The 25,116-nt window shown below is 31.3% G+C and overlaps 1 protein-coding gene across 1 annotated transcript in view; it reads right to left on the reverse strand.

Annotated features, from left to right (window-relative positions):
- Positions 1–306: 306 nt before the first annotated feature.
- Positions 307–25,116, reverse strand: part of Piezo (piezo type mechanosensitive ion channel component) — a 73,100-nt gene continuing 48,290 nt past the window's right edge. Inside the window, exons 27-51 of the mRNA XM_088265707.1 lie at positions 22,828–23,218; positions 21,333–21,451; positions 18,788–18,909; positions 16,645–16,803; positions 14,839–14,950; positions 14,669–14,760; positions 14,452–14,628; positions 14,273–14,364; positions 13,321–13,395; positions 7,607–7,751; positions 7,407–7,523; positions 7,151–7,317; positions 6,914–7,066; positions 6,476–6,826; positions 6,004–6,151; positions 5,684–5,898; positions 5,330–5,488; positions 4,668–4,794; positions 4,338–4,585; positions 4,067–4,248; positions 3,550–3,724; positions 3,374–3,465; positions 2,863–3,073; positions 2,601–2,742; positions 307–2,286 (exon numbers count right to left, since the gene is read on the reverse strand). Coding sequence (XP_088121833.1) covers positions 2,146–2,286; positions 2,601–2,742; positions 2,863–3,073; positions 3,374–3,465; positions 3,550–3,724; positions 4,067–4,248; positions 4,338–4,585; positions 4,668–4,794; positions 5,330–5,488; positions 5,684–5,898; positions 6,004–6,151; positions 6,476–6,826; positions 6,914–7,066; positions 7,151–7,317; positions 7,407–7,523; positions 7,607–7,751; positions 13,321–13,395; positions 14,273–14,364; positions 14,452–14,628; positions 14,669–14,760; positions 14,839–14,950; positions 16,645–16,803; positions 18,788–18,909; positions 21,333–21,451; positions 22,828–23,218 — 4,112 coding nt within the window. The 3' untranslated portion in view covers positions 307–2,145. The remainder of the gene's footprint in view (positions 2,287–2,600; positions 2,743–2,862; positions 3,074–3,373; positions 3,466–3,549; positions 3,725–4,066; positions 4,249–4,337; positions 4,586–4,667; positions 4,795–5,329; positions 5,489–5,683; positions 5,899–6,003; positions 6,152–6,475; positions 6,827–6,913; positions 7,067–7,150; positions 7,318–7,406; positions 7,524–7,606; positions 7,752–13,320; positions 13,396–14,272; positions 14,365–14,451; positions 14,629–14,668; positions 14,761–14,838; positions 14,951–16,644; positions 16,804–18,787; positions 18,910–21,332; positions 21,452–22,827; positions 23,219–25,116) is intronic.

Genomic DNA, 25,116 nt, shown 5'->3' on the forward strand with positions numbered 1-25,116 from the left:
AATTTATTTAAAATCAAGAAGTAAAAAAATATTTTTATTGAATATGATTCAATAAAATAGGCTTTTTAGACCGGAATTCTGAAAATTGCCATGGCAGTCAATGTGTTAATTTTTTTAGTATTATTAAGTATTACTGTGTTTAATAAATCTGACCCAATTCTGTGTGAAAATTAATTTGTGTAATGTCAGCGAATAGTTTTCATCGTATTTCAGGTATGTAATAAGGTCCCTGCATTTGAATCCTCACTCTGTCACAACTTGATTCAAATCGGTAGCAGCCAGAAAATGATAAAAAGACAAACAAAATGCTAGTATGTAAAATTTTATTTGTATAAATAAATGCATTTATTCTTATACAACAAAATTATAAAAATGTACGATCATAGAGGTAGTCAATTATTCTAAATGAATGGTCGGTGATTACCCACTGCCATTTTACATACATATTTATAAATAGCATTTCCGATGGTTACAGAAATTGTGCTATGTAAATATGTTATTTATTTGTGCAATATACATAAATATATTTTATTAAAAGTACTTAACTGAAAATAGCACGAGTGACAAACCATTAAACATAATAATGATGCCAATTATAAAACATTATATTAAACACTTAGCAAACGCACTAAAATAAGTTTTATTTTTATTTTTTATATAAAAGTACCGAAGAGACTAGAATAAAATGTCAGCGACATGAATTTACAAAATACACACAAGATAAACATAAAAGTATGTACCATGATATGTATAATGAAAAAAAGGTGTACGGAAAATAAAAAATTACCATTAACGCAATGAATAACAATTTAACATACCTACTGGAATTAGTTCATTCTTATACGTTGCATATTTAAAAAAAAAACGTGAAATATTTTTTATTAAAGATTACAAGTGCATATAGCGTTTTTGTATATATGTAATGCATGTATGCATTTTATATAAAATTTTAATGCACTGTGTTGCAAACATTAAATTTATTTTTTGTGTGATAATTAAATGTGTATTAGAAAAAAATAACCAGAATAGTGTAAATAATTTACGCATCAGAAAATAGAAGTATTCATTTTGGCAAAAATAAACTTTTACGGTATTTGGTATTCTTTTACAAAAAAGGTATTTGGAAGACAGATCCTAAAAAAAAACAAGATTTATAAATTGAGGCGTTGATATCTGTTTCAATTCATAAATATCCAAAATCAAATGATGAATTATAAAAAAATTACATTTGTAAGACAAACACGAGTTACGATTACTGTTTTTGTAGTAAACATTTATAATATGTAATATAAACGGAACACATACATATAAGAAGTAAGATTTTATCATGAACGACAGAAAGTCGAGAAACATTAATTTACCACAAATACAATGACGATTTACCTAAGAATATCTAGTGCATATAAAATGTAAACAGCCGCGCAAATGCAGTAGAGTTTCTGCAATCCAAAAATTAAATTGGCAGGTGTCCTATGATGAAATAAAAAATTTAACTGCTAGAATGAATTGTATTATTTATCATCTAATAACAACTTAGGAAAACTAATCATACTATACAGCGTACTGAACAGTCAGACAGACATTCCCAGATTATCAACAGTTTCTCGGGAGGTCTGTAATTGGTATATTATTGTTGGGAACCTCTCAAACTGTATGTGTAGTACATAGTGATTGAGAGTTTTACACGGTATAAATATATCATTATTCTAACAAGTGATAGGCGATTGAATACAAATAACTTTTTCACAAGAACTCAACGCTAATAATAATAATGCTAATCAGTGCACAAATATTACTAGCTCCTGATAAATTAGATAATTTGATACCAAAAACTTGAGGTGGAAAGAAATATAAACCGAGAAAAGGTAATCATTACCAATGCCTAATGAGGCACATCTATACTTGTAACACAAAAATTAAATTACAGACCTACTGTAATAGATTACAGGATCTATTTGAACTGAAAAGTGTTGGATAATAGAGACTCTACTGTAACGAGTCTATAAAATATGTGAATTTGTTAATAAATTATAGCACGGTGACATTGAAACCCGTAATTCTATATAAGTGAACAATTCAAGTATAAATTGTTTTGTACAAATGTTTACAAATTTGATCACAACACACGACACTGATTTTAATGTTTTAATCTTCTTGGCGTTCCTCCTCTTCGGGCTCTTCGTCTTTAGGCCTCGTCCACTTTATCATAGTCTCTGGAGATCTATAGAGGAACACTAATTTGGCCAACAAGTCTTCTTCTAAGGAGAGTTCTCCCGACTCCCGAACCTACGAAACAATGTTAGCTTCATTATCAACTGCGCTAAGGATGAAAACAATTGGCAAAAAAACTGGTGGCAGTAAATTAGTTCTAATGCAAAAATTTGTCATCAGTTTGAATTCTGGAGATTCGTGTACCTTTATATGCACTAAGAGTGAATATATACTTTGTGAAAATCTACATACACCATGGTGATATCGATATAAAAAATTAGAGGATTAAGTTTTGTTTGAAATTCTGTCAAAGTTGGTCATACCGATGTGGTTAACAGATGGGCTTATTTTATCTGAGATCGCAGTCCAGAAAAATAATATATACTCACCAAATATATATCTAGACATAGTTGAAGAACTCTGTCAACGTTTGGCAAATCCTCAAACATAATTTTGAAGCAAATATCAGCGAAGAATCCTCTCAGAACTCGAGATGCCAGAAAAACAAATGTAGTGTAAAGACCGATGATACTGAAAATAGCAAAATTAAGATAAAAGATAGTGATATTAAGCGAGTGTACATAGGGATGGCAAAATAAGATACATAATAAATTCTCTCACAATCTAAAAGGGGTTGATGAGCCAACTTACCCACTGCCGGAAATGAAGTTGAGAGTTGCGGGGAATAGTTTATCATTGAAGGTGTACATGACGAGATGATCACAGTTGGAATAAGGCATGTAGCGAATGAAGTTGACATAGTTGGAGTCTGTGCACTGTTCTCGGACTTCCCACCACATGATATTGGGACTGCCGTGGGTCAACTTCAAGAATACGTTCCGGTACATCGTATCTTCCTCTTCTGCAATACGAGTTAACAACTTTAAGTTATGAGGAGGTTAAAAAATAGACACATCTAGCGGCCCTCCACAGAATAAAATATAATTTGTAAACTAACATCATGTATTTAAAACATCTTGTACAACATCTATCACAGTACAGTATCTTGGTCAACAACATTGGAGGGCTTATTGCTATCGAGTAATCTCTTCCGACTAACCAAAAATAGTAAAGTTTACACCTCTAGAGTAAGAACATTCAAATAATCGGATGTCTAGAATGTAATGATAGAATAAGTAAAAGATAATGAGAATTGACTAACTTTGTAATTTGTTCATTAGTTGGTGGACAGGTTTGGCGGTGCCTTTGTTAAACACCTTCAGAAACTTCGGAAACATATGCTCCACCAGCAACCTGAAACAATGCATCGGGGTAGTTAGTGGGGTGGCTAGCAGTAACGACTCGAGCACGCAGAGGAATAAAGAACCGCGCCATTACCATTCTGTACTTTTACCATCGAGCATGTCGATAAGTATGTCTCGCTGCGGGTTTCGAACACCATTTACAAATGGTTCTATAGCGACCTCTACATCTTCCTCGATCATCGGCGGGTTATCCTTACTGTTAGTTTTATGAGATATTACATATGTAAACTTTATGTTCAGTGTATCATCTGTAATAAAAAAGATTAATTATACTTTTAATCCTGTATATTCAATCCGGTTTAGAAATAATGTATGCATTGGGTCACATTTTTATAAGTGCGCATAGTATGTATACTGACTCCATTTATACACGCATAGTATGCATGTATAAATGGAGTCGGTGGCGGATCTAGCGCCTCCCACTTACTGAAAAGGGCCGGGTATGTACGTGTTAGTAAATGAATAACAGCATATAAATCTGTCCTCCCTCTTCAGAAAGTGGTCGGGCGCCCGGGTCGAGTGAACCAAATATAGGTTCGCTACTAGATGGAGTAAACACACAATCTATTATTTAGGATAAAGATACGTACTGGACGCTGCGTCTATTCGTAATCTACTAATGTCCGGCGGAGATATACCCCATATGTTGGTTGAATTTCCATTTAAAATTACAGCAGCGAGATCATCATATATATAATTAGACAAAAAGGTTTGTGCCGAACGATCCTTTTTATAAATGTTCACAAACGTATCCCATTGAAGTTCGTTGAATCTACAAAAAAACAATGAAACGAGTAGGAAGAATTATAAATAGAGAAATAATTTGAAATGGGAAGAAATGACATATGTGGGAACACTCACGTTTCTATATTGTGAGACTGAGCAGACATTGTGTATATTGGTAAGTAAGGACCCACTCTAATCTTGACGGTGACATCAAATGGAGGATTGGATTCGCCCACGGTATTTCCAAAAGCAAACAGCACCAACGGGAACCAGATGAGGGCAATGATAAATGCGAGTACAGAACCACCCATGAGGTATTTAGTGAGGGGTTTCTTCTTTTCTCCTCTCGGTTGGGGGTATTCGCTTTCTACGTGACGAGAACACTAAAAAATAATAATAATAATAGAAAAAATAATTAGCATTTAGAACCGAGAGTATGAATTCATGGGTAAATATGTAAAATACCTTTAGTTGAAAAACATTAGCAAAAATGTCTTCCATTTTAAGCCAATCCATTAGTGTCATAGACGTATCTGTCCATATCCAGTCCATTAATGCTCTCAGCTCAAACAGGAATGGAACCGCCATGAATCTAAAAAGATAATAAATTTAAATCAATGTTATATGTACACTTTTATCCAATGCCTTTTGAATAAACTTGATGTCATACATTGTTCACATTTCAGATACTCGAAATATTACTAACATATTGTTGGCGGGAAGCATATAATTAAGTTTTCTTAATTGTGTGTAGGAAGCGGGACACATAATCTAATATGAAAATATTTCAAATTTTGTAATTTATGTATAATTTTTTTAAACATCATTTGCCACTGGATGCATGTATCTAGCAACATTTGCCACTGGATATGGTGAATACTAGAACTTTTATTATAAAATATTAAATACCTTTGAAGATATGATGATTTATAACCAAGTTTAATTTTTACAATATATGTCCATATCAACACACCAACTTACTGCTGCTGATGTCATTTTGCTGAGTGTCATACATTGTGAATGTGACTAGGGAGTCTATATGATTTTTTTTTTAAAATTACAAGTGGAATATAAATAATTTTTAGCAAATTAGATTGACACAGTATAAAGAAAATAGTACGAAATACCCTTTGAAGAGGAACATGTTGACATAGTTAAATCCTTTGCAAAGGAAATTTCCCAGGATGCGAGTTGGGTAGCCACAGCGGATTTGATAAGCAGAGAGTAGTAGGTAAATACACTTCACCAGGTACCACATCGGAGGGGGCAGCAAGGCATTGAAACTCCTGAAAGTGAAAACAGTCCATGTAATACATCATAATGATCTTCTTTATGGCCCTCAATGCCTCAAACAGTATATAATACTTATAATACTGACTTAGTTTTATTATTATCATACTCCCATCTGATCTCCAACATCTACTATTTTGATTAAATTAGTCTGCTTTAAATAAATATTTATTTAACAATTTAAAAAAAACCTTTCTGTAACAGCTGGAAGTATGAAGAACATCCAGATGTGTACCCCAATAATAAGTCCAATTTGAAATAGCAACTTTCCAAGAATAAACTTCCGCAGAAATAGCGCACGATCGATAACTATAAGTCCGAATTGTAGAATCAACATAACTAGGAATGGAATAGGAACTTTGTTTTCCTCTAAGTACGCCTGCACTCCACCGTCTCCCTGTTGAGTCTAAAATATAAAAAGATTATTACTATTATCTCATTCTGTGAAAGAGTATGTATAATGATAAGAGGCGTTTAAAAATATAAAAAAGTGGTTATGTTTTTATCGTACCCCGAAAGCGGAAAATCCAAATATCACAACCATGAAGTTGAAAAAGTCACACATGAACATGTATGCGTATACATCAGCTTTCACGCGAGAAGTGGGATCCAACATTCTTGTGTAAAAGTCTTTTATAGACTCTCCGTATCGCATTGTTCTGTAACAAAATACATATCGAAATTTAAAAAGAGTGTGTTAAACAAGATGTAAAAAGAGTCTGAGTTAGGAATAAATTTCTTGTTTCAGTAGTCAAACTTAGGTCCTCCTTATAACCATTCAAGTGTTCTGTTCACTGAACTGAACAGCCTATAATCTTCAGTACCATCAGAGTAGTGGCTTCTAACAACCCCTGTGATATAAATTATATGTCAGCCTATCATCTAATAAGAAATATCTTCACAGGATATAATAAATTTATATATGTTGTTATAAACATTTTCTTAATGAATCTGTTAAATAGAGTGTAAGATCATTTGCTTACGATAACTTCACAACTCCCGGGAAATTTTTATAAGGATCCTCGGCAACAGTAGACACGTGTATGTTTCTGGAGTGTGGCGGGAACATATCCAGCTCGTGACATTCCACTACACTTAAGGCCGTCTCGGAGCTATCCAGTTTCTCCGCTGTGGTCGGTTCTTTACCAGACTCGTGGGACTTGTCTTCGATGACAGTCTCCTCTCCGCTCTTGTCACTTTCCGCCGCGGCCTTGGACGGAGAGTCTGCCTGAGCGGATCGGTCCGATGTCAGCGAATGTTTCGGAGACCCCTGTTTGGATTCTGGAGATGGAGCTATAGAAACTTTAGAGTCTCGTTTCTTTTGTTCCGCTTCCCTAGAAACAACGGGTCATTTAGTATGCGTCAATCTTACGATATCTTGCAAATTCTATTAAGCGTCAATTTTAGTAAAATAAACTAACTCCATGTGCTTTTGGGCAAATAGTTGTCCGATGGATAGTCCTTGGCCCTCTTTTATCATAGTTAACTGACTCGGCATGAGAGGATAAGTTCGATCTTCGCGATAATCCGGAGTCGGAGTTGATTTCCAAAGCCCCAAAGATATTAACATGAACCTAGAAAATGATGAAATAGTTTACTTTAGCTATTAGCATATTGAATACTTATTAAGACACGACAAATAAGTATACTTCAAGTACCTATGGAAGAATACGATCAAAAGCAGTATGAGGTCATACAGAGCATAATTTGATTTTCGTTCGATACCGATAATTCTCGGAGCAGAAAAAGGCATGTTGTTTGGTATTACGCTCGAATTCCACGGTAATATTTCATATTGGAACATGGATTTAACTAGTACAATAATCTGGAAATGCGAAACAAAAACAATGAATTAAGAAGACAAATAAATTTTCAATTTGATGACAGAAAGTAGATGTCATTATTAAAACTCACTTCTGTGTAGGCAATAATGGTTACCCAGAATGTTTTGCTCGGCCGAGGAATACTGAGAGTTCCCCATAAAAATACCATCAGAGGCAAAGGTAGAGACAAAATAGTTGCCGATTGTATCTGAAAGATCAATAAAGACGTTTTTAGAAGAGATATAATCAGCATTGCATTCCGAATACAACCTATAGACAAAGATGTTTTACCTGATTTATGAAGATCATAAAATAGCAAACAATATCAGTGTGTGCCAGTATAGCGTACCAAACCGCAAAACAGAAGCGGAATATAGTCGGTTGGTCTGATGCGAACGTTTCATCATCGTATTCTTCGATGGGTGTAGTCGAATCACTAGAAATTAAGAAGAAATATTAATAAAACTATAAATTGTAAAACTAATTACGAAAAAAAAAAAATTCCCAAATGCAATTTACAAGAAAGCAAATATTTTCAACAGAGTGAAAAACAATAAATGTATATATATATATATATATATATATATATATATATATATATATATATATATATATATATATATATATATATATATATATATATATATATATATATATATATATATATATATATATATATATATATATATATATATATATATATATATATATATATATATATATATATATATATATATATATATATATATATATATATATATATATATATATATATATATATATATATATATATATATATATATATATATATATATATATATATATATATATATATATATATATATATATATATATATATATATATATATATATATATATATATATATATATATATATATATATATATATATATATATATATATATATATATATATATATATATATATATATATATATATATATATATATATATATATATATATATATATATATATATATATATATATATATATATATATATATATATATATATATATATATATATATATATATATATATATATATATATATATATATATAAATGTGAGATTCATAATATTTATTGTCATTAAAAGTTATGTAATGAAATTAAAAGTAAATGCAAGAAAAAAATTACAAAAAATGTATTTTTTTGAGTTTAAAAAAAATATATTGTCATACAACATTCATTACTTTACAAATGAAAAAAACAATGCGAATTTTTTTTTTCAGTATAATAAAGATAAAAGAAGACAAATAATTTATCCTTCCTCGGAATCACAACATATAAAAAAGTAATAACGTGTTCATTGATTTAAAAAGGTAAAAAAAACAATAAAAACATGCATCTTAAATACAATGATACCTACAGCACAAATTAAAGTAAATACGAGACAACATCAATAATGTAGAAAATTCACTGTTAATTATCAGAGTGGAAAATTTGGGGCTACGTAAAGCAATTTTATAAATGATAAATAAAAAATAAGGACATAAAAGATAACCTCCCAATTGTCTGCATGAAACAGACATTAAAGAATTGACATTTGATAGAGGGCAAGATGGCTTTGAATGGTGCAATGAAAAATATAATTAGTATTTGATTATCCCAATATATTTTAAGGACAACATTTTGAGTGTGTCCAAATATTTGTTCACAAAATCTGGATTCTCTCCAATTACAGGAGTTATTTTCATATTATTATATTCTTTTCATCTCACCAATAATTCAATAATTTTCAATTCTTTAGTGAAGTTCTAGTGATTCGAGAATAATGTTTCAAAATTGGTTCATATATATAGAACTTCCAAGAATTTGAGTAGTGTGGTTGTCAATAATGGGTAGAATTGGTGAATGTTACACGTGTGTAAAGTGATCACTTAAACCAGCCTATGACGGTCGTCAGCCCCGTAAATGCCCAGACTTCCATATTCTTCTTCATCTTTGATGAGATGTCAAAAAATAATATTTTAAGGACAATATTCCACATGCTGATAGCGTTTTTCTGGGATGTTATGCCATGTTTCAGCAGTTTCAAATCACTGATGGTATCACTATAATAATATGTGTTTGAAAAAATAACAAACGGAGGCAAAAAAAAAAAAATTCAACACATTAACTAATTGAGTAAATCATAAACATATAATTATGTTAAAAATTATCTTTCCATTCTGGTTATAGTTCTGGACACCTTAATTTTCTAGCTTGTAATAAAATTCAGCGTGTGCAGACAACATTGCAGGAAGAAGTAGAAATACTGGATAATCTAAAAGCAACATGCATACACCGAGAAATAGACCGTAACACAGCAAAGCACTTTGAACTTTATTAATGCGAGTTTATTTTCCAAAGTTTGGACTGGAATGTATAACCAGTCTATAAAGAGTACATACTCTGTAAAATGCATGTTCATATTTAAAAAATGTTACCAAGATCATAAAATCTAGAGTATATTTCCATATGAAACTAACGATTCATATCAACAGCATGTCTATCCGCACGCTAATAGCTCTTAGGAATCAGTTCTCGGAATTATTCACTTATTTCGACAATAAGGAATTTCAGTGATTTAAAAATATTAGTAAAACCAATAAAGAATATAGCAGATATTTCCCACTTTCAGATAGCGTTTTTACACTGTAATATTTAACATGTGTCCCTGGCAAACATCTAAAGCATATGGCCGAGGTACCTTGCTTCACAATGAAGAAATCACCATACTACCTGATGCAATTCTATATGCCCCATTGAGTAGGCGATGGTGGAATGTGAATATACTAGAAGTTGCTCAGCAGATGGTAACAAGCTATAGTCAATTTTGGCACATTCAAATTATATTAAAGGCAAAGTGAGTTGTTGGTTTTATTTTACCTTTCCGGGAGTACAAAAATTGATATCCGACTTAAATGAAAATTTTTTTTTTCTTCATTAAATCGATGTATTGTGAAGATATAAATCGATGTATTATGTTAAAAAAATTTTGAAAAAAAAAACACCTAATGGAATTTTTTTCAATTATGACAAAATCACACATATATCCACAGATGTCATTGCTATACAAGTTACATCATACGAACTGACAGACGGACTTCGACATTCATTAACGTCGATACTCCTTTAAGGAAAATTCGCACTGACGCTCATTTACGTCCATACTCCCGGACAGGTTAAAGAAAAAAATCAGCGATAGAATTGAAATTTCAATGGCTAAAATGCCATTTTTTAAGTGTTCTTAGGAATCTTGTGGCTCTGACTCGGAGTCTGCGACATTAAACACGGGACCACAACCCGACTCGACAATTTAAATTTAAATTAAATTAATAACGAACATCTACAGATCATTGGCTTCTCCTCCTGGCCCCTATCTGCACCCAAGTGGCACAGGGCACTGCATCCAATTGACATTGATGTGTCAACTCAATTGTAATTATATGGATAAAGAATATGAATGCAGATAGGCAGTAATAAGAAAAAAATAGAGTAGGAATGCAGTATAGGAGAGGAAAAAGAGAATAACAGCAGTGGCTACTCACTGGTAAGCACTGTTTTACAAAAAAAATACTTTCTACATAGGTAGATGCCATCAGTAAAATTGTTTTATGACGCCCAAGAAACCATTTTTATGTGTCACTGAAATTCCATATTTTAATAGAAGGGGAGTGTCGTGTCTTTGCCGTGATATGTCTAGGCAGCTGTCGGTATAACCTGGTGGAGGGCAAGGAGTAGACGCTGGATTGCCTGATAGGCTTGTACTGGGGGGAAGGTCCCGCCGAGTCGAGATCCAGACCTCGCTCCAGACTCGGCGCCAGGATTCGGATCTCGGGCACGCTCAGTTCGCTCTCTTTACGTCTGAAATATCTCGTGCATTGTACTCTACCGGCTTGCTCAACTACTCTATATAATCACGTTTCAAGCGCTAACTGTGACTTCCACTGCATGATAAATGCAAAAATTACTCAGCTTTTAATCACTACATATATCAACTTCGCTCTAAAAGAAAAAGATTATCTATTTCTAGCAACAAAAAATGTGATTAGTAAAACTGTTGCGATTTTGTTATAACGGCTAATTTTGGGAGAGCCGTTTACCCATCCTCAGTTCTAAGTCATCAGCTGATTAGAAGATTATTTACTCGAAACTAGACCAGTTTTATCCGATCATTTTACAACTCGAAAAACCCCCGCTGGTTAACTGATATTATTAAAATAGAAATTTATTTTGTACAATAATTGTATTTTAAATTATGAATCTGTAAAAAGAAAACAGTAAAAGGGACATTCAAATTTTAAAGCGCTTTATATAAACCAGTTGATAGAAGAATACAAGTTATAACTATATATGTACTCAAATAGTGATTGAAAACAAAGTCATTTTTATGTAACTTATACTAGCATACTTCATGCGGTTTCACTAATTTGTGAAAGAAAGATGATATGTACCTGAAGAATAAATTCATCTAAATCATAGTATGTATTTTAAAATAAAAATTTAAAAAAAACAATTGTGATGCGGATTTTTTGAGTTGTAAATACATACTAAGTGTAATTTACCTAAATGATGGAATATATAATGATTACTTATCACCATGAAACATTCTTTAACTTATGTATGTAGTCATCATCGCACTGAAAATGGAGGGTACCCACAGATCTATACAAATGTTTTATTACAATCTTTTAACATGACAGTTATTATACGTGACATTAAGTTCAATGTTTAAATTGGTGAATCCGACATTCCATTATTATATATCGGCCTACAGATGTCGGATAAATAGACATGTTAAACTAGAAAAGTGTTGGATTGTAAGGACTCTTTTAAAATTAAAGCTAATATGGAGATAAAAAACGTCCTGAATCAAAGCATTGCATCATTTGTGTATTATCTATGATAAATTTAGAGCATCTTCTTTACCTCTTTTTAGAGTATAAATGAAGGTTTACATTTTTTTAAATACAGAAAAATATGACATATCAAAAATATAGTCTATGCACATAGTAACACAGCTGGAACACATCAATCGTAATCTTCATAAACTATCGTGTATAGGTATTACATTTAACATTTATTTCGATATTGTTTCATAGAAGTAACCAATAATAAAATCTTAGTATGTAACCACTCACCAAGATTTTAAACTGGTCTCAAAACACATACCAACCTATTCGTCAGGACAATCGCTACACCACCGTTCGATCAACACTATACACACTACCATAGCACTTTTCATACACATACATCTACAAAATATTTATCACACGCATAAAAGTCGGAGCAAAGATCAACTTCCACTAAGCGTATTTGCCAAAAGAGAGTCAAGGATCTGACTAAAGTGGGTGGTAACAAGTCTCGCTTTTTAACTAATGGTGTGGAATCAAACAGACGACTGGCAAATGTTGTTGGATGTTGATCTTTAGCCCGACTAATAACGGAAGTGATTAATATTTTGCATAGGTGTAAGTATATGCAAAGACTGCTATGGTAGTGGTATATAGTGCTAATTGCATACTGGTGTGGTGATCGTTTCGACATAGAGACGGATGTCCTGAAACCGTTATATGCTAACAAAACTAACATATTGTTAAAATATCTGACTATATAATTAGTACTTATAATGTTTACGAAATTGAGAATGGATTAATAAATAAATAGGATACATTTGAGTTTACACCTCTAAAGATATGATAATGTATAGTAAAAATATTATATTAGTTCAAATATGTATATATTAGAAAAACACAGTTAATTAGTCATATATATTTTTTTCAATGAAGGTGCACACATATTTGAAGGTGAATATTATTTTATTAAAAACAAAGTTAATATTAAAAGCATTTAAAACGGATTATTAATCACACATTATTTATTTAGGACAATCCGTTGTATGTAGTTTTAAAAGGAAATTTAAGTATGGTTATCAAAATTCAGACCTGATAAGATAAATATTAACATGCATCGGAGAAAACATATAATATTGATGACAAACCTTTTCTTGGTGAAATATGCTGAACTAGAAGCGGCTTCTAAGTTTTGCTGATCAAATGTATTGGATTCAGATAACCTGCATGCATACACCACAATACTACTTAGCAAAACATAAATCAAATATAATGCAACACAATGATTTCCTTATACCTTATCTTAAACCAAACTAAACAGTCCCTGTAAATTACTGCGTGTTCTCAGTCAACCAAAGATGGATAGAAAATCAGAAATAACGAACCAAGTAATACAATAATAAAAATCAAAGGACTTTAAAATATATAGTAACAGTAGTATTGCTATTTCTTTTAAAGTACATTATTTGAATAAGCTAAAATATGTCCTACAATTTATCAATAACTAACTGTTGACACCAATTAAAAAACACATTGCCGACTCCCAGATGTCAACAGATCAAAAAAACATGTGTCTAGTTAGAATTCTATCTATTATATCAAATAAATAGAGAAATTCATATAAAATATTGCACTATTATCATGTATGAAATTTAAAATAATAAAACAAAGTGCAGAATCGCACGATTTGTACGCCATTAATAACACGTAATATAGGAAGCTTGGTTTAAGATTAGTCCCATAAATAATAATTGATTTGTCTAGAGGTAGCACAATTCTAATATCCAGCAATAGTCACATGAAGACATGCGTATGTTTTCTAATGATGCTACAGTCGACACAATGGTTACAAAAACATTAAATTTTAATGGGCTATTAAACAAATCAAGATGGACTATTCAAATAATGATTATAAAACTATGTATAGTGAGAAAATATAACATTGGTACTGAACAATATTACTGGAACAGCTATTAATGAGTAGGAATTAATTTATCTGTTTTAAAAATGGATATTTTACAAGACACACAAATTAATTTGATTAATGATGTTAATAATTCCAAACACAATATATTAACACTAAAAAAAAATAAAGCTTACCGAGGCTTTTTCAATCTCATAAGGGTAGAGGGTAGAGGTTCCCAAATTTGTTGAGATCCTGCTCGAATTCCCATTCCAAAATCGGGTCTTTCCTGAAACCAAATATAACTTTTTCTGATAACAGAGTTTAAGTTTATCTTTCGATGGTCCCAAATATGGTGAAATAAATGATTTGTTACCTTCAAGACAATTTTGTCCTTAGTGAGAACTTTTGCGACATACCGATAATCCCGAGAGAATTTGTTTAGCCATCTCGTGAGCGATGTCAGAAAACTTTCTATGAACGCCCATGCAAACAGGCCATATTTACACAACTTCTTCCACAAGGTTTCTTTTTCTAAACAAAAAATATCAATAAATTACAGTGCAAACACTGTATCCATAAACTCAATTGTTTAGCCATCTCGTGAGCGATGTCAGAAAACTTTCTATGAACGCCCATGCAAACAGGCCATATTTACACAACTTCTTCCACAAGGTTTCTTTTTCTAAACAAAAAATATAAATAAATTACAGTGCAAACACTGTATCCATAAACTCTGACAGATTTCTTATTACGTACATACCTGGAGGTTCGCTTTCAGATTTAGGGGAGTCCAAAGGATGATCAGAATGGTCATCATCATCCCTTCTTTTTGGTATTTCCACATGTATTTGTTCAGCGTCTGCTGCAGGTTCCTACAAGGAGATATAAATATTATAACTAGCACACATTGATAAGTCAACATTATCTAGACAAGTGTGACAATGTCGGTTATGACGAAACCCCTGAATCAACAAAAGAGAGGTTAATAACGGTATTTTATTTTAAATAATCATACACAGTACATCTTATATAGAATTCGTTGGAATAATTAATTGTTAATCATTTTATAATTATGTTAATGTGAGTCCTTCCTAAACAGAAAAGAAACTAATAATATTCAATTACTAGGAGAAGAAAAGATGTGCATTCAATATGAGACAAAAAAAATATGTATAAATTTATATGTAAACTATTTATTTCGGTAAGAATATTTTTTTAACCAAAATTAAAAAAAGGAAAAGCATGCTTTTATTGATAAACAGTTAACATTATTTCCATGAAGAAAAGAGTTTGAATAATGATGCATAAAGTGTTATAATGAATATATATATATATATATATATATATATATATATATATATATATATATATATATATATATATATATATATATATATATATATATAATATATACATATATATATATATATATATATATATATATATATATATATATATATATATATATATATATATATATATATATATATATATATATATAGATGCTTTTATACAAAGGATTTGAAAATAATGATTATTTTGGTGCAGAAGTTACTTTTTACTTAAAGCATTTCCATAATATTTCATCTAACATTATTCCAATTTTTCATATACTTACAAAAAAGCTTTTATTACATATTGCAGGTATGTAATAATTGCAAATATAAAAATTAAATATTTTCTCATGCTTAAATAAATAAACAGTAAATCATGAAATAAATTATGACACATAAAAAAAGTAATTGAATTCATGCACCTGACTAGTATATATAGAAAGCTATAATACCACATGAAAATATGTTCTTCTTGATTTCAATTAGTAACATATATAGCCACCCTAGATCAAGACTATTACAAGTCGGAATGTGGTGTTTAAAAAAAAAAATTAGATGTCTTAATTCTTCAATCGGATTGACGAAATTGTGAACAAAACAATTTTTCATCTCAATGTTGTTCTGTGGTGTTTTAAATATTTCTACATAATACATTACTAACCCAGACTCCATATTGCCTGGCTAATATGTAAACAATGTATCGCTTTTACACAAAGCATCGGCGATACATTATTTTGATGTTAATCAGTCGGTATTCTGTTTGTTATAGTCCTAAACTCAGAGAGCAGGCGCAAAAAGATAAGAAAGCAAAAGCTCAAAAAACCCAAGCTATGATAGCACATTCAAAGAAAACATAAAGTGGATGACCAAAAATATATTTAAAAAAACTGAAAGATATATTTAAAAAGACATCAGGTTGCGGATAATAGTCAAAGTTAAATGTCAGGATGAGATTTCTTGCGATGAAAGAAAAGTAGTTGACTCATCCGAATATCCCGATAACATAAATGAATTAGCTATTGATATGACAGATACCTAGCCTGCCTTAAATTGCCAACTTACAAATAGTAAAGTTAACCGGTTTTTAAAAATATTTTTGGTCACGATACACATACATATATATAATAGTTGAAAATATAAAATACATAAATGTGTTTGGAGAATAGGAGTACGTAGCGTAAAGAAGGCGGTACGGCAGTCTAGTGCTACAACAGAGGTAGATATTTCCTTACGGCGCTGGCGGGAATAGTTGGATGCGAGGGCACGGGTGTCCGGCGCACGGAGCGCGTGGAGCGCGTGGAGAGGCGGGAGCGCTGCGCCGTGCGCGGCAGGGACTCTCTCCGGATGAGCGTGGCCTGCCCGATGTCGGTCTTCATAGCTGTGCTCAAGAGCTAACACACGGGACAGGGTCAAGGTCAGGTAACATGCGGTCAGGCGGAACCGAGACATTACATTTGGGGTTAAATAAGATATATTTACAATGGATATTAATATTAACGGGGATACGATTCACCACTCCTCCGTTACAAGTGCATCTGCAGGTGTAGGGTGAACTGGAGCATTGTTGACACTTCTAATTTTGTATGTGAATATTATCTGAAGTTACAAATTTGAGGTATCCCATTTTTTTCGCTGTTGACACATGCACTGTCTTTTTTCTAATGTGATTTTTTCCTGCTAATTAATTAATATGTTTTTACTTTATTCTTTATGAAAATGAGTTATTTTTCAGTTTTGTTTTTGACATTATAATAAATCAAAATGTATAGGCCTAACAACATTGGGATAAATAATGTATTTTAAAACGTAAGAAAATCTTTGAAAACAATAAATAGTTAAGTAGTGAACTGAACTGACATTCATTTATACAACAATTAAATATGAAACTATAATCAGCCTTAAAAAATATTTGTATTTAAAAATAAAAATAAAATCATAGTAAACTATTTCCTTCACTCGCTTGATAGTTAAAGTCTATTTAAAAAAAATTAATACATATTTCACATATGGTGGTTATTTCTTTATCCATCTTTTGCAAAAAACTGTGCAGATATGAATTGTCAGGACATAAATATATCCAGTGGTGGGATTCAGCTGGTTCGTTTTTTAAAGTTCACCGAACCGGTCCTTAACCCTTTATTGCCACACAATATTCCGATTGAGATCATGTATTGGAATATTATATATTCAGATAAAAGAAGTGGTCTTAATATGAATAATGTAGCTAATTTGACGACGATTGATTTGATAGGTCTCCCATTAGATACCTGGGACCCAGTTCCGTCAGTACAAACTTGGTTAAAAAAATGTAACCACACAGCTGATGACACTAGGATTAAAAAAGGAAAATCATGTAGACGACAACAGGCAATTTGGAAGTATTTAAATAAAACTGACTGAATTATTTTTTAGTAATTTTCTTTTATGTACTCTGTTCTTATTATGTATTATTTTTTTAGTTATTTCATGGAGGATGTAGATAGCTACTTTGTTACAGAGTTTGTATATATATATACATTACGATATATGTTCTACAACATTGTTACATTACTTTTAATTGACTTTTAGATTTGTACCTACTATTATAATTGGGAGCATTCTTAGTTGTTTTGTGAATGTTCTGTTTATGCGCAGAATAAAAAAACAAATAAATGAATAAATATAAAAAAAATGTTTTTTTATAGGCCCCCCGGGTAGGGGTAGTACCTAAAGGGTGAACCGGTTCTTGAAAATTTTGAATCCCATCACTGAATATACCTATAATGTTAGTTACTAGTTATACCCTCTGCACTTAGTGAAACAGAACACAGTAATATCATTAAATACATATTTATCTTTTGAACAATTTATTCTTATACCACATACATTTTCCCAAATTATTATTAGAACCTATTTATATTTTTTTATTGACACCGTGAAAACATCAAGTCAAGTTATGACAATAAAGAAAATGCAAATACATAATGCATTCTCACTAATGTATTTTTTGGCCCCGTACAAGTTGAATATTTATTAACTAAAATTTTCAGATGTATTCTATCACTATTACGTATTTTTAATTGAATTTTTTTAGGACAAATTGAGAAAATTTGCAAGTTCGAATATTTTCATATCTGGCGCAAAATATTTACCCATATATTTAATCATTATCAAAATTTCAATAGTAAATAACCAGTTAATTAGGTGAAAACGACAAATAAATATGTAATAATGAAAATGCTTGAAAATAATCCATGAAAACATCTTTATTCACCCAAGCAATCTCTTCAATATAAACAAATCTTAAGGATTGAATTTTCTTCCAAGCGGTCACACCACACGAAAATTAAAACAAAATGGAAGTTGTCAAGAAAATTGTGAGAATATGGTAATTACCTCTCCTAGTGTTACTCTCCTATGTCCGTCATCGCTATCGTCGCTGTCTTTCTCCGAGATAAGATCCAGTTCTTCGTCATCATCAAACTCCTCGAACATGTAGTAGTCTCCTGATCTGATAGCTGGAATCATTCAATCACAAATTCAGAAACAATGTTTAAAAAAATTATACAAACATAAAGCTTTTTCACCTAACATATCACTCACTCCTTTCAAGAACGTCATAAATCAAAAAAATTGATTTTTCAGAAGAACGTTTTTAAAGTTTAAAAATATAATACAATGCATTAATAATAAATATCAATTCACTTATTGAAGTTTTACCGTGCAACAGATCTTTTTAGGTAAAACCTGAAGGTTTTTTCTCCATTTGAAAAATATAAAGTATATTTAAAAAAATAATCAAACAATACCTTTTCTTCAAAATGCAAAAACAATACTTCCTGCCCTGTAGCGGGTAAATATTAAGTTTAAAATATGCCGCTTTTGCTGGGATATAGTACATTTTCTGGGCATTCCAAAAACATGCACAACTGAAAATTGACGATTTTTGATTTATGACGTTCTTGAAAGGAGTGAGCGATATATTGCATTATATACAGTACATATCTAAAAAGGTAATTTTTTTTTTTATTCTGTAGGTTTTAAATGTAAAAACATATGACATGCGTTGAACAATATGTATCTGTAGCTATGTACAACCTTCTTGACATATTGTTGACATTGAATTATTTTCATATTCAATCAAAACTGATCTATTACTCTGATTATTATTATTGGCACAAAAGATCCTTTAGTCACTTTGATTTACTATAAAATTAAGCAATTAAGGTGTTATAAGTAAAGTCTAAATTCCAATATATAAAAATCTTAGTTTATCCTACCAAATCAAGTTTCATTTGAGTAATGATTTGTATCGCATATAAAATTTATTAGCCGAGGTATTACGGCATATAATTACGTAGGTTAGTAAAAACAATGATATAATATAGACTGGTTATTAAATAAAAATAACAAGAATTATACTATTCGAATTTGTAATTAATATATGTTGAAAAATAATGAAAATTGATATTTGGATCTTAATTCCAGTAAAAAAAATCTTGAAATGATGTGATGTCACGCATTGACAAAAAATAATTTGATAGCGTCAAATAACACCAACACAATATAATTTGCTGCCTCGCCTTTTTGAAGTTTAAGTTTTTTCAAATATAGAATTAGGCGATACTCGGCCGGTGAAAATATCCTATTCACAATTTGGATAAAATATAATAATAAAAGACAGGACAACATGAAGCAAATGTACAATGAGCGATTGTGTATAGTTCAGACAATTTATAAAATCTCACATGGGAAAACATTTATAACAATATATTACATATAAACATCAATTGAATAGTAAAATAGACATTTTAAATAAAATGCATCAAAATAAAATGTATCCTCTCCATACTTTTTGAGTACATATAAAGAAAATTATTGACAAAAAGGACATGCTTTTTAATACCCACAAAATGTATACATATATATATGAATACTAATTGCATTAATTAACATATCGTTTTTGTAAAAAAAATATCTGAAAAGGTTTATTGTAGTCCCCATAATCTGAAAATTATATAGATTTTTTTTTATATTAATCTTAAAATTATATCGAATGATGTCACATGGATAAGGAATTTATATTATATTTTTAGGTGTTGTAAATTATTGCACACAAAATAAAATTTTATATGGCAAATAACATCATAATTTATGTTTTTTTTAATGTTCAAGTACTATCTACCCCTCTGATTGCAAACAGCTATACATACCGTATGGTATCAAACGTTTTAATCAATACCACTAGTCTGTTTTTGGTTGGTTGGAAGATATTGCTTTTTAGTAATAAGCCCGCCAATGTACCTACTTATTTATTTTCTGTATGAAGTTTAAATGAATAAATAAAAAATTGGGAAAAATAACAGTATATACAATATTTTGCTAGTGTACGTAATATGTAGTCGAGCATTTTTGTAATATATTTCTTAATGTACTTGTAAAATATTTCATCTGCAATCTGAAGGAAGAAAAACCATAAAATCAACTTATTTGTTTGTTAAGTTAAGAAGTGTAAATATAGGGTTTGTTAGTTAATTAACTGTTCTATTAAAACTTTTCCTGAAAAGGGACGATATATTAGTTTGACTAGATAAAACATTAAAAAAATATGTACCCATTTTTTAAAGGTTCTCAGATGCTATAATGACAAACGGTAAATATGTACAATTTTATTATTATTTCGGATGCTGTTAAAGCTCTTGACCCAGATGCAGTTCCTTCATTTTCAATACCATTTAGACGTGGATGGAAATCAACTAACCACCTAAATTATTTCAAATCAGATGTATGTACAGTATGAATATTAAAGAACATATTTTACCAAAAACCATTAGTAATAATTATTCAATAAAGCTGAAATATTTCAAATGGCTTTGTTACGATAAGACCACAACCTTGTTAAGAAGCCAAAGCGGTAATGTTTTTTTTTATCAAAGTTTACCATTTTTGTAGTCAGACGGTGGATTTTTTTGGTACATCGGTCTACTTCCGGGAAAAATACGATCTATAATAAACATAAAAAGCATTGGGATATATTCACAGAAGAAGTCAATATTAAACCTAAAAACAACATATTAATGCTAAAAAATACATAACCGTGTATAATGGTGATATTAAGAATATTTGGATAAAAAAAGAGCAACATACTTCTTACAGCAATCTGAGCATGGATTATATGTGGAAATTATTGTTTTAACTATGTAGTGAAGATAACATTAACTTTACTTCCATTTGACGCTTCAAATATTCATTACTTTTTTTTGTTGGTAAGTTTGAACTTCCTGACAACAGATTACCAACTGGTTATAATTTTTAGTCATTGGAAATAAAAGCAAAGATTATCAATACTACATAGTTGAAACATTAACTTCCGCATGCAATTGATGCTCTTGATATAAATCCATTAAAAAAAAAAACATGAGATCCGTCATTGTAAACAATGGGCTATAAAAGATACATGCGTATTGCATGACACTGCAAGCCAGGGTGACAGGATGAAATTAAGTAAAAATTAAGATAATTTTTAATATCCAATAGAAAAATGCTGCTTTTTTAATGCACTTTTTCCAATTCGATTTCCTAAACCAGTTTTGTTTATGAGCATAAATTTAAAGAATTATAATTATTAATTAATATTTAATGTAAGATTGTTTATCTATACCATCCCATTTAAATGAATTAGAAGTAGTTAATAAAGTTAAGTTAATGTTACAAATTAAATCCAATCCAATACATATCTTCAAATATACGAGTATTTGATTGGCTACTGAAAATTTTATTTCTTTTATACATTTGATACAATATTTTTTAAACATAAATTTACAAAGCCATCGTTATATTCAGTGGATTTTATACAAATTATGTGCGTAAACATTTACAATTCACGAAAAAGTAAACATGAAGACATCATATTATATTTATAAATATGTTCCCACCTGCTTTTCCTGATGGTATTGTACGATCGTATTTATATAATCTTTAGATTATACAGAAAAAAAGGTATTAAGAAAACCCCCGACTCATTCATTATCATGCTTGTTTTATATATGTATTTATATTTCGTTATAAAAACACTTTTTTCCCACAAGTTAGGTGATAAAATATTTACATCACATTAAGTGAAGTAGGTTGTTTGGAGACATAAAAGGTATGAAGATGATAATCATGTAAACACTATCTGGCTACTACTACTACGAGTGAAAGAGCTGGTACAGACTCTATATATGGATAATTATTATCTTAACAATTAATAAAAGAAATATATATTTAAAATACCTTTGTTAGATGGGGTTTACAAAATGATCATCCTCAATCCGTGAATGGCTACGTAGCACCAAGCTTGCTAATGTACAAACGTAGAAAAGTGTTAAGTTAAGGAGTCGGTTTGTATGTACAGATGCGGCGTTACTGTCCACTGGATGCATTAGAAGGGGGGCCCGTTACATGTGTGGTGCGACAGGGCCGAGAAGGAGACGAGCGAGTGGCGCGGCGTGTAGGCGAGCGCGGGCGGGCGGCGCAGCGCGGGCGGGGAGAAGACCGGGTAGGACTCGGAGGGCGAGCGCGCGCGCGGGTTGAGCTCCGAGGAGGGCGGCGAGCCGAAGGAGATGCGGCGCGGCTCCAGGTAGGCGTCCAGCGACACGGTGTTGAGCGCGGAGAAGGGCGAGGGCGGCGCGGGCGAGCGCGCGCGCTGCGGGGAGCCCTCCTCGCTGATGGGCGTGTGGTAGCCGCCCGCCGGCGTCTGGTAGCCGCCCGCCGGCGTGCGCACGCAGCACTCGCTGGCGTTGGACCCGCTCCGCTTCAGGCTGCTCTTCATGTCCGACGCGTCCTCTGACGTTATTTTAGTGAGGATTCAGAAATGTTAGGGAAGCGGAAAAATACAAATGAATACACGCACAGAGATGAGACCAGACAGTATAGAGTATATTATTTTTCAACCGAGACTTAGACGAGAGAAAATTGTAATACTAATAAACACACAAGTGACAAATCTGCATGCTAATTTTAAGTTTTTAAACAATATAAAATTATGACTTAGTTTGTACGACAATGTACTGATGATTTTTCGGGCGAGGAATGAATTGCATCTTACAAAAAAAAACATCCACTACATTGCCATGTGAATATAACCTCAAATGACACTAAATGAACATCAATTTCAAAATAAGTGCTTTGTTCAAGGTGTTATACTTGTTGTATCAATAAATATAAGTTTATAAAGTAATTATAATAAGTAAGAGATGAGGTCGGAACGAAGGCTGCGATATAATCTTCTGTAAGATGCAATGTCTTAGAGTGATGAAATAGCGTTATATATTAATGATGACCATAGAGCGGCACAGTTTAAGAGCGGAAGAAAGAAGAATAAACAGATTACATTCAGCATGATTTGTTTTACATTTTTAGGTAAAATTTTTCTATCATTTCATACTACAAATAAGGTTTCATTTTACGAATGCTGAATACTTGATAAATTATACTTGATAAATTATACTTGATAAATTATACTTGATAAATTAATACTCGATAAATTATCCGTTGAGAATAATTGCTCACAAAATACCTTTATCATAAAATAGGTTAACAAAAACAGTCTTGAAAAGGAAAGGATGCCGATCTCTTACCTACGAAATGATTGGTCGGATCTTTATAGGCCGGTCCTTGTATTTTTGAGAATGCTGAATACTTGATAAATTATACTTGATAAATTAATACTCGATAAATTATCCGTTGAGAATAATTGCTCACAAAATACCTTTATCATAAAATAGGTTAACAAAAACAGTCTTGAAAAGGAAAGGATGCCGATCTCTTACCTACGAAATGATTGGTCGGATCTTTATAGGCCGGTCCTTGTATTTTTGAGAATGCTGAATACTTGATAAATTATACTTGATAAATTAATACTCGATAAATTATCCGTTGAGAATAATTGCTCACAAAATACCTTTATCATAAAATAGGTTAACAAAAACAGTCTTGAAAAGGAAAGGATGCCGATCTCTTACCTACGAAATGATTGGTCGGATCTTTATAGGCCGGTCCTTGTATTTTTGAGAATGCTGAATACTTGATAAATTATACTTGATAAATTAATACTCGATAAATTATCCGTTGAGAATAATTGCTCACAAAATACCTTTATCATAAAATAGGTTAACAAAAACAGTCTTGAAAAGGAAAGGATGCCGATCTCTTACCTACGAAATGATTGGTCGGATCTTTATAGGCCGGTCCTTGTATTTTTGAGAATGCTGAATACTTGATAAATTATACTTGATAAATTAATACTCGATAAATTATCCGTTGAGAATAATTGCTCACAAAATACCTTTATCATAAAATAGGTTAACAAAAACAGTCTTGAAAAGGAAAGGATGCCGATCTCTTACCTACGAAATGATTGGTCGGATCTTTATAGGCCGGTCCTTGTATTTTTGAGAATGCTGAATACTTGATAAATTATACTTGATAAATTAATACTCGATAAATTATCCGTTGAGAATAATTGCTCACAAAATACCTTTATCATAAAATAGGTTAACAAAAACAGTCTTGAAAAGGAAAGGATGCCGATCTCTTACCTACGAAATGATTGGTCGGATCTTTATAGGCCGGTCCTTGTATTTTTGAGAATGCTGAATACTTGATAAATTATACTTGATAAATTAATACTCGATAAATTATCCGTTGAGAATAATTGCTCACAAAATACCTTTATCATAAAA

This window comes from Brachycentrus maculatus, unplaced genomic scaffold (genome assembly GCF_059751285.1).
Source record: "Brachycentrus maculatus isolate JH-2025_06_01 unplaced genomic scaffold, ASM5975128v1 h1tg000257l, whole genome shotgun sequence".
Taxonomy (NCBI): Eukaryota; Metazoa; Arthropoda; class Insecta; order Trichoptera; family Brachycentridae; genus Brachycentrus; species Brachycentrus maculatus.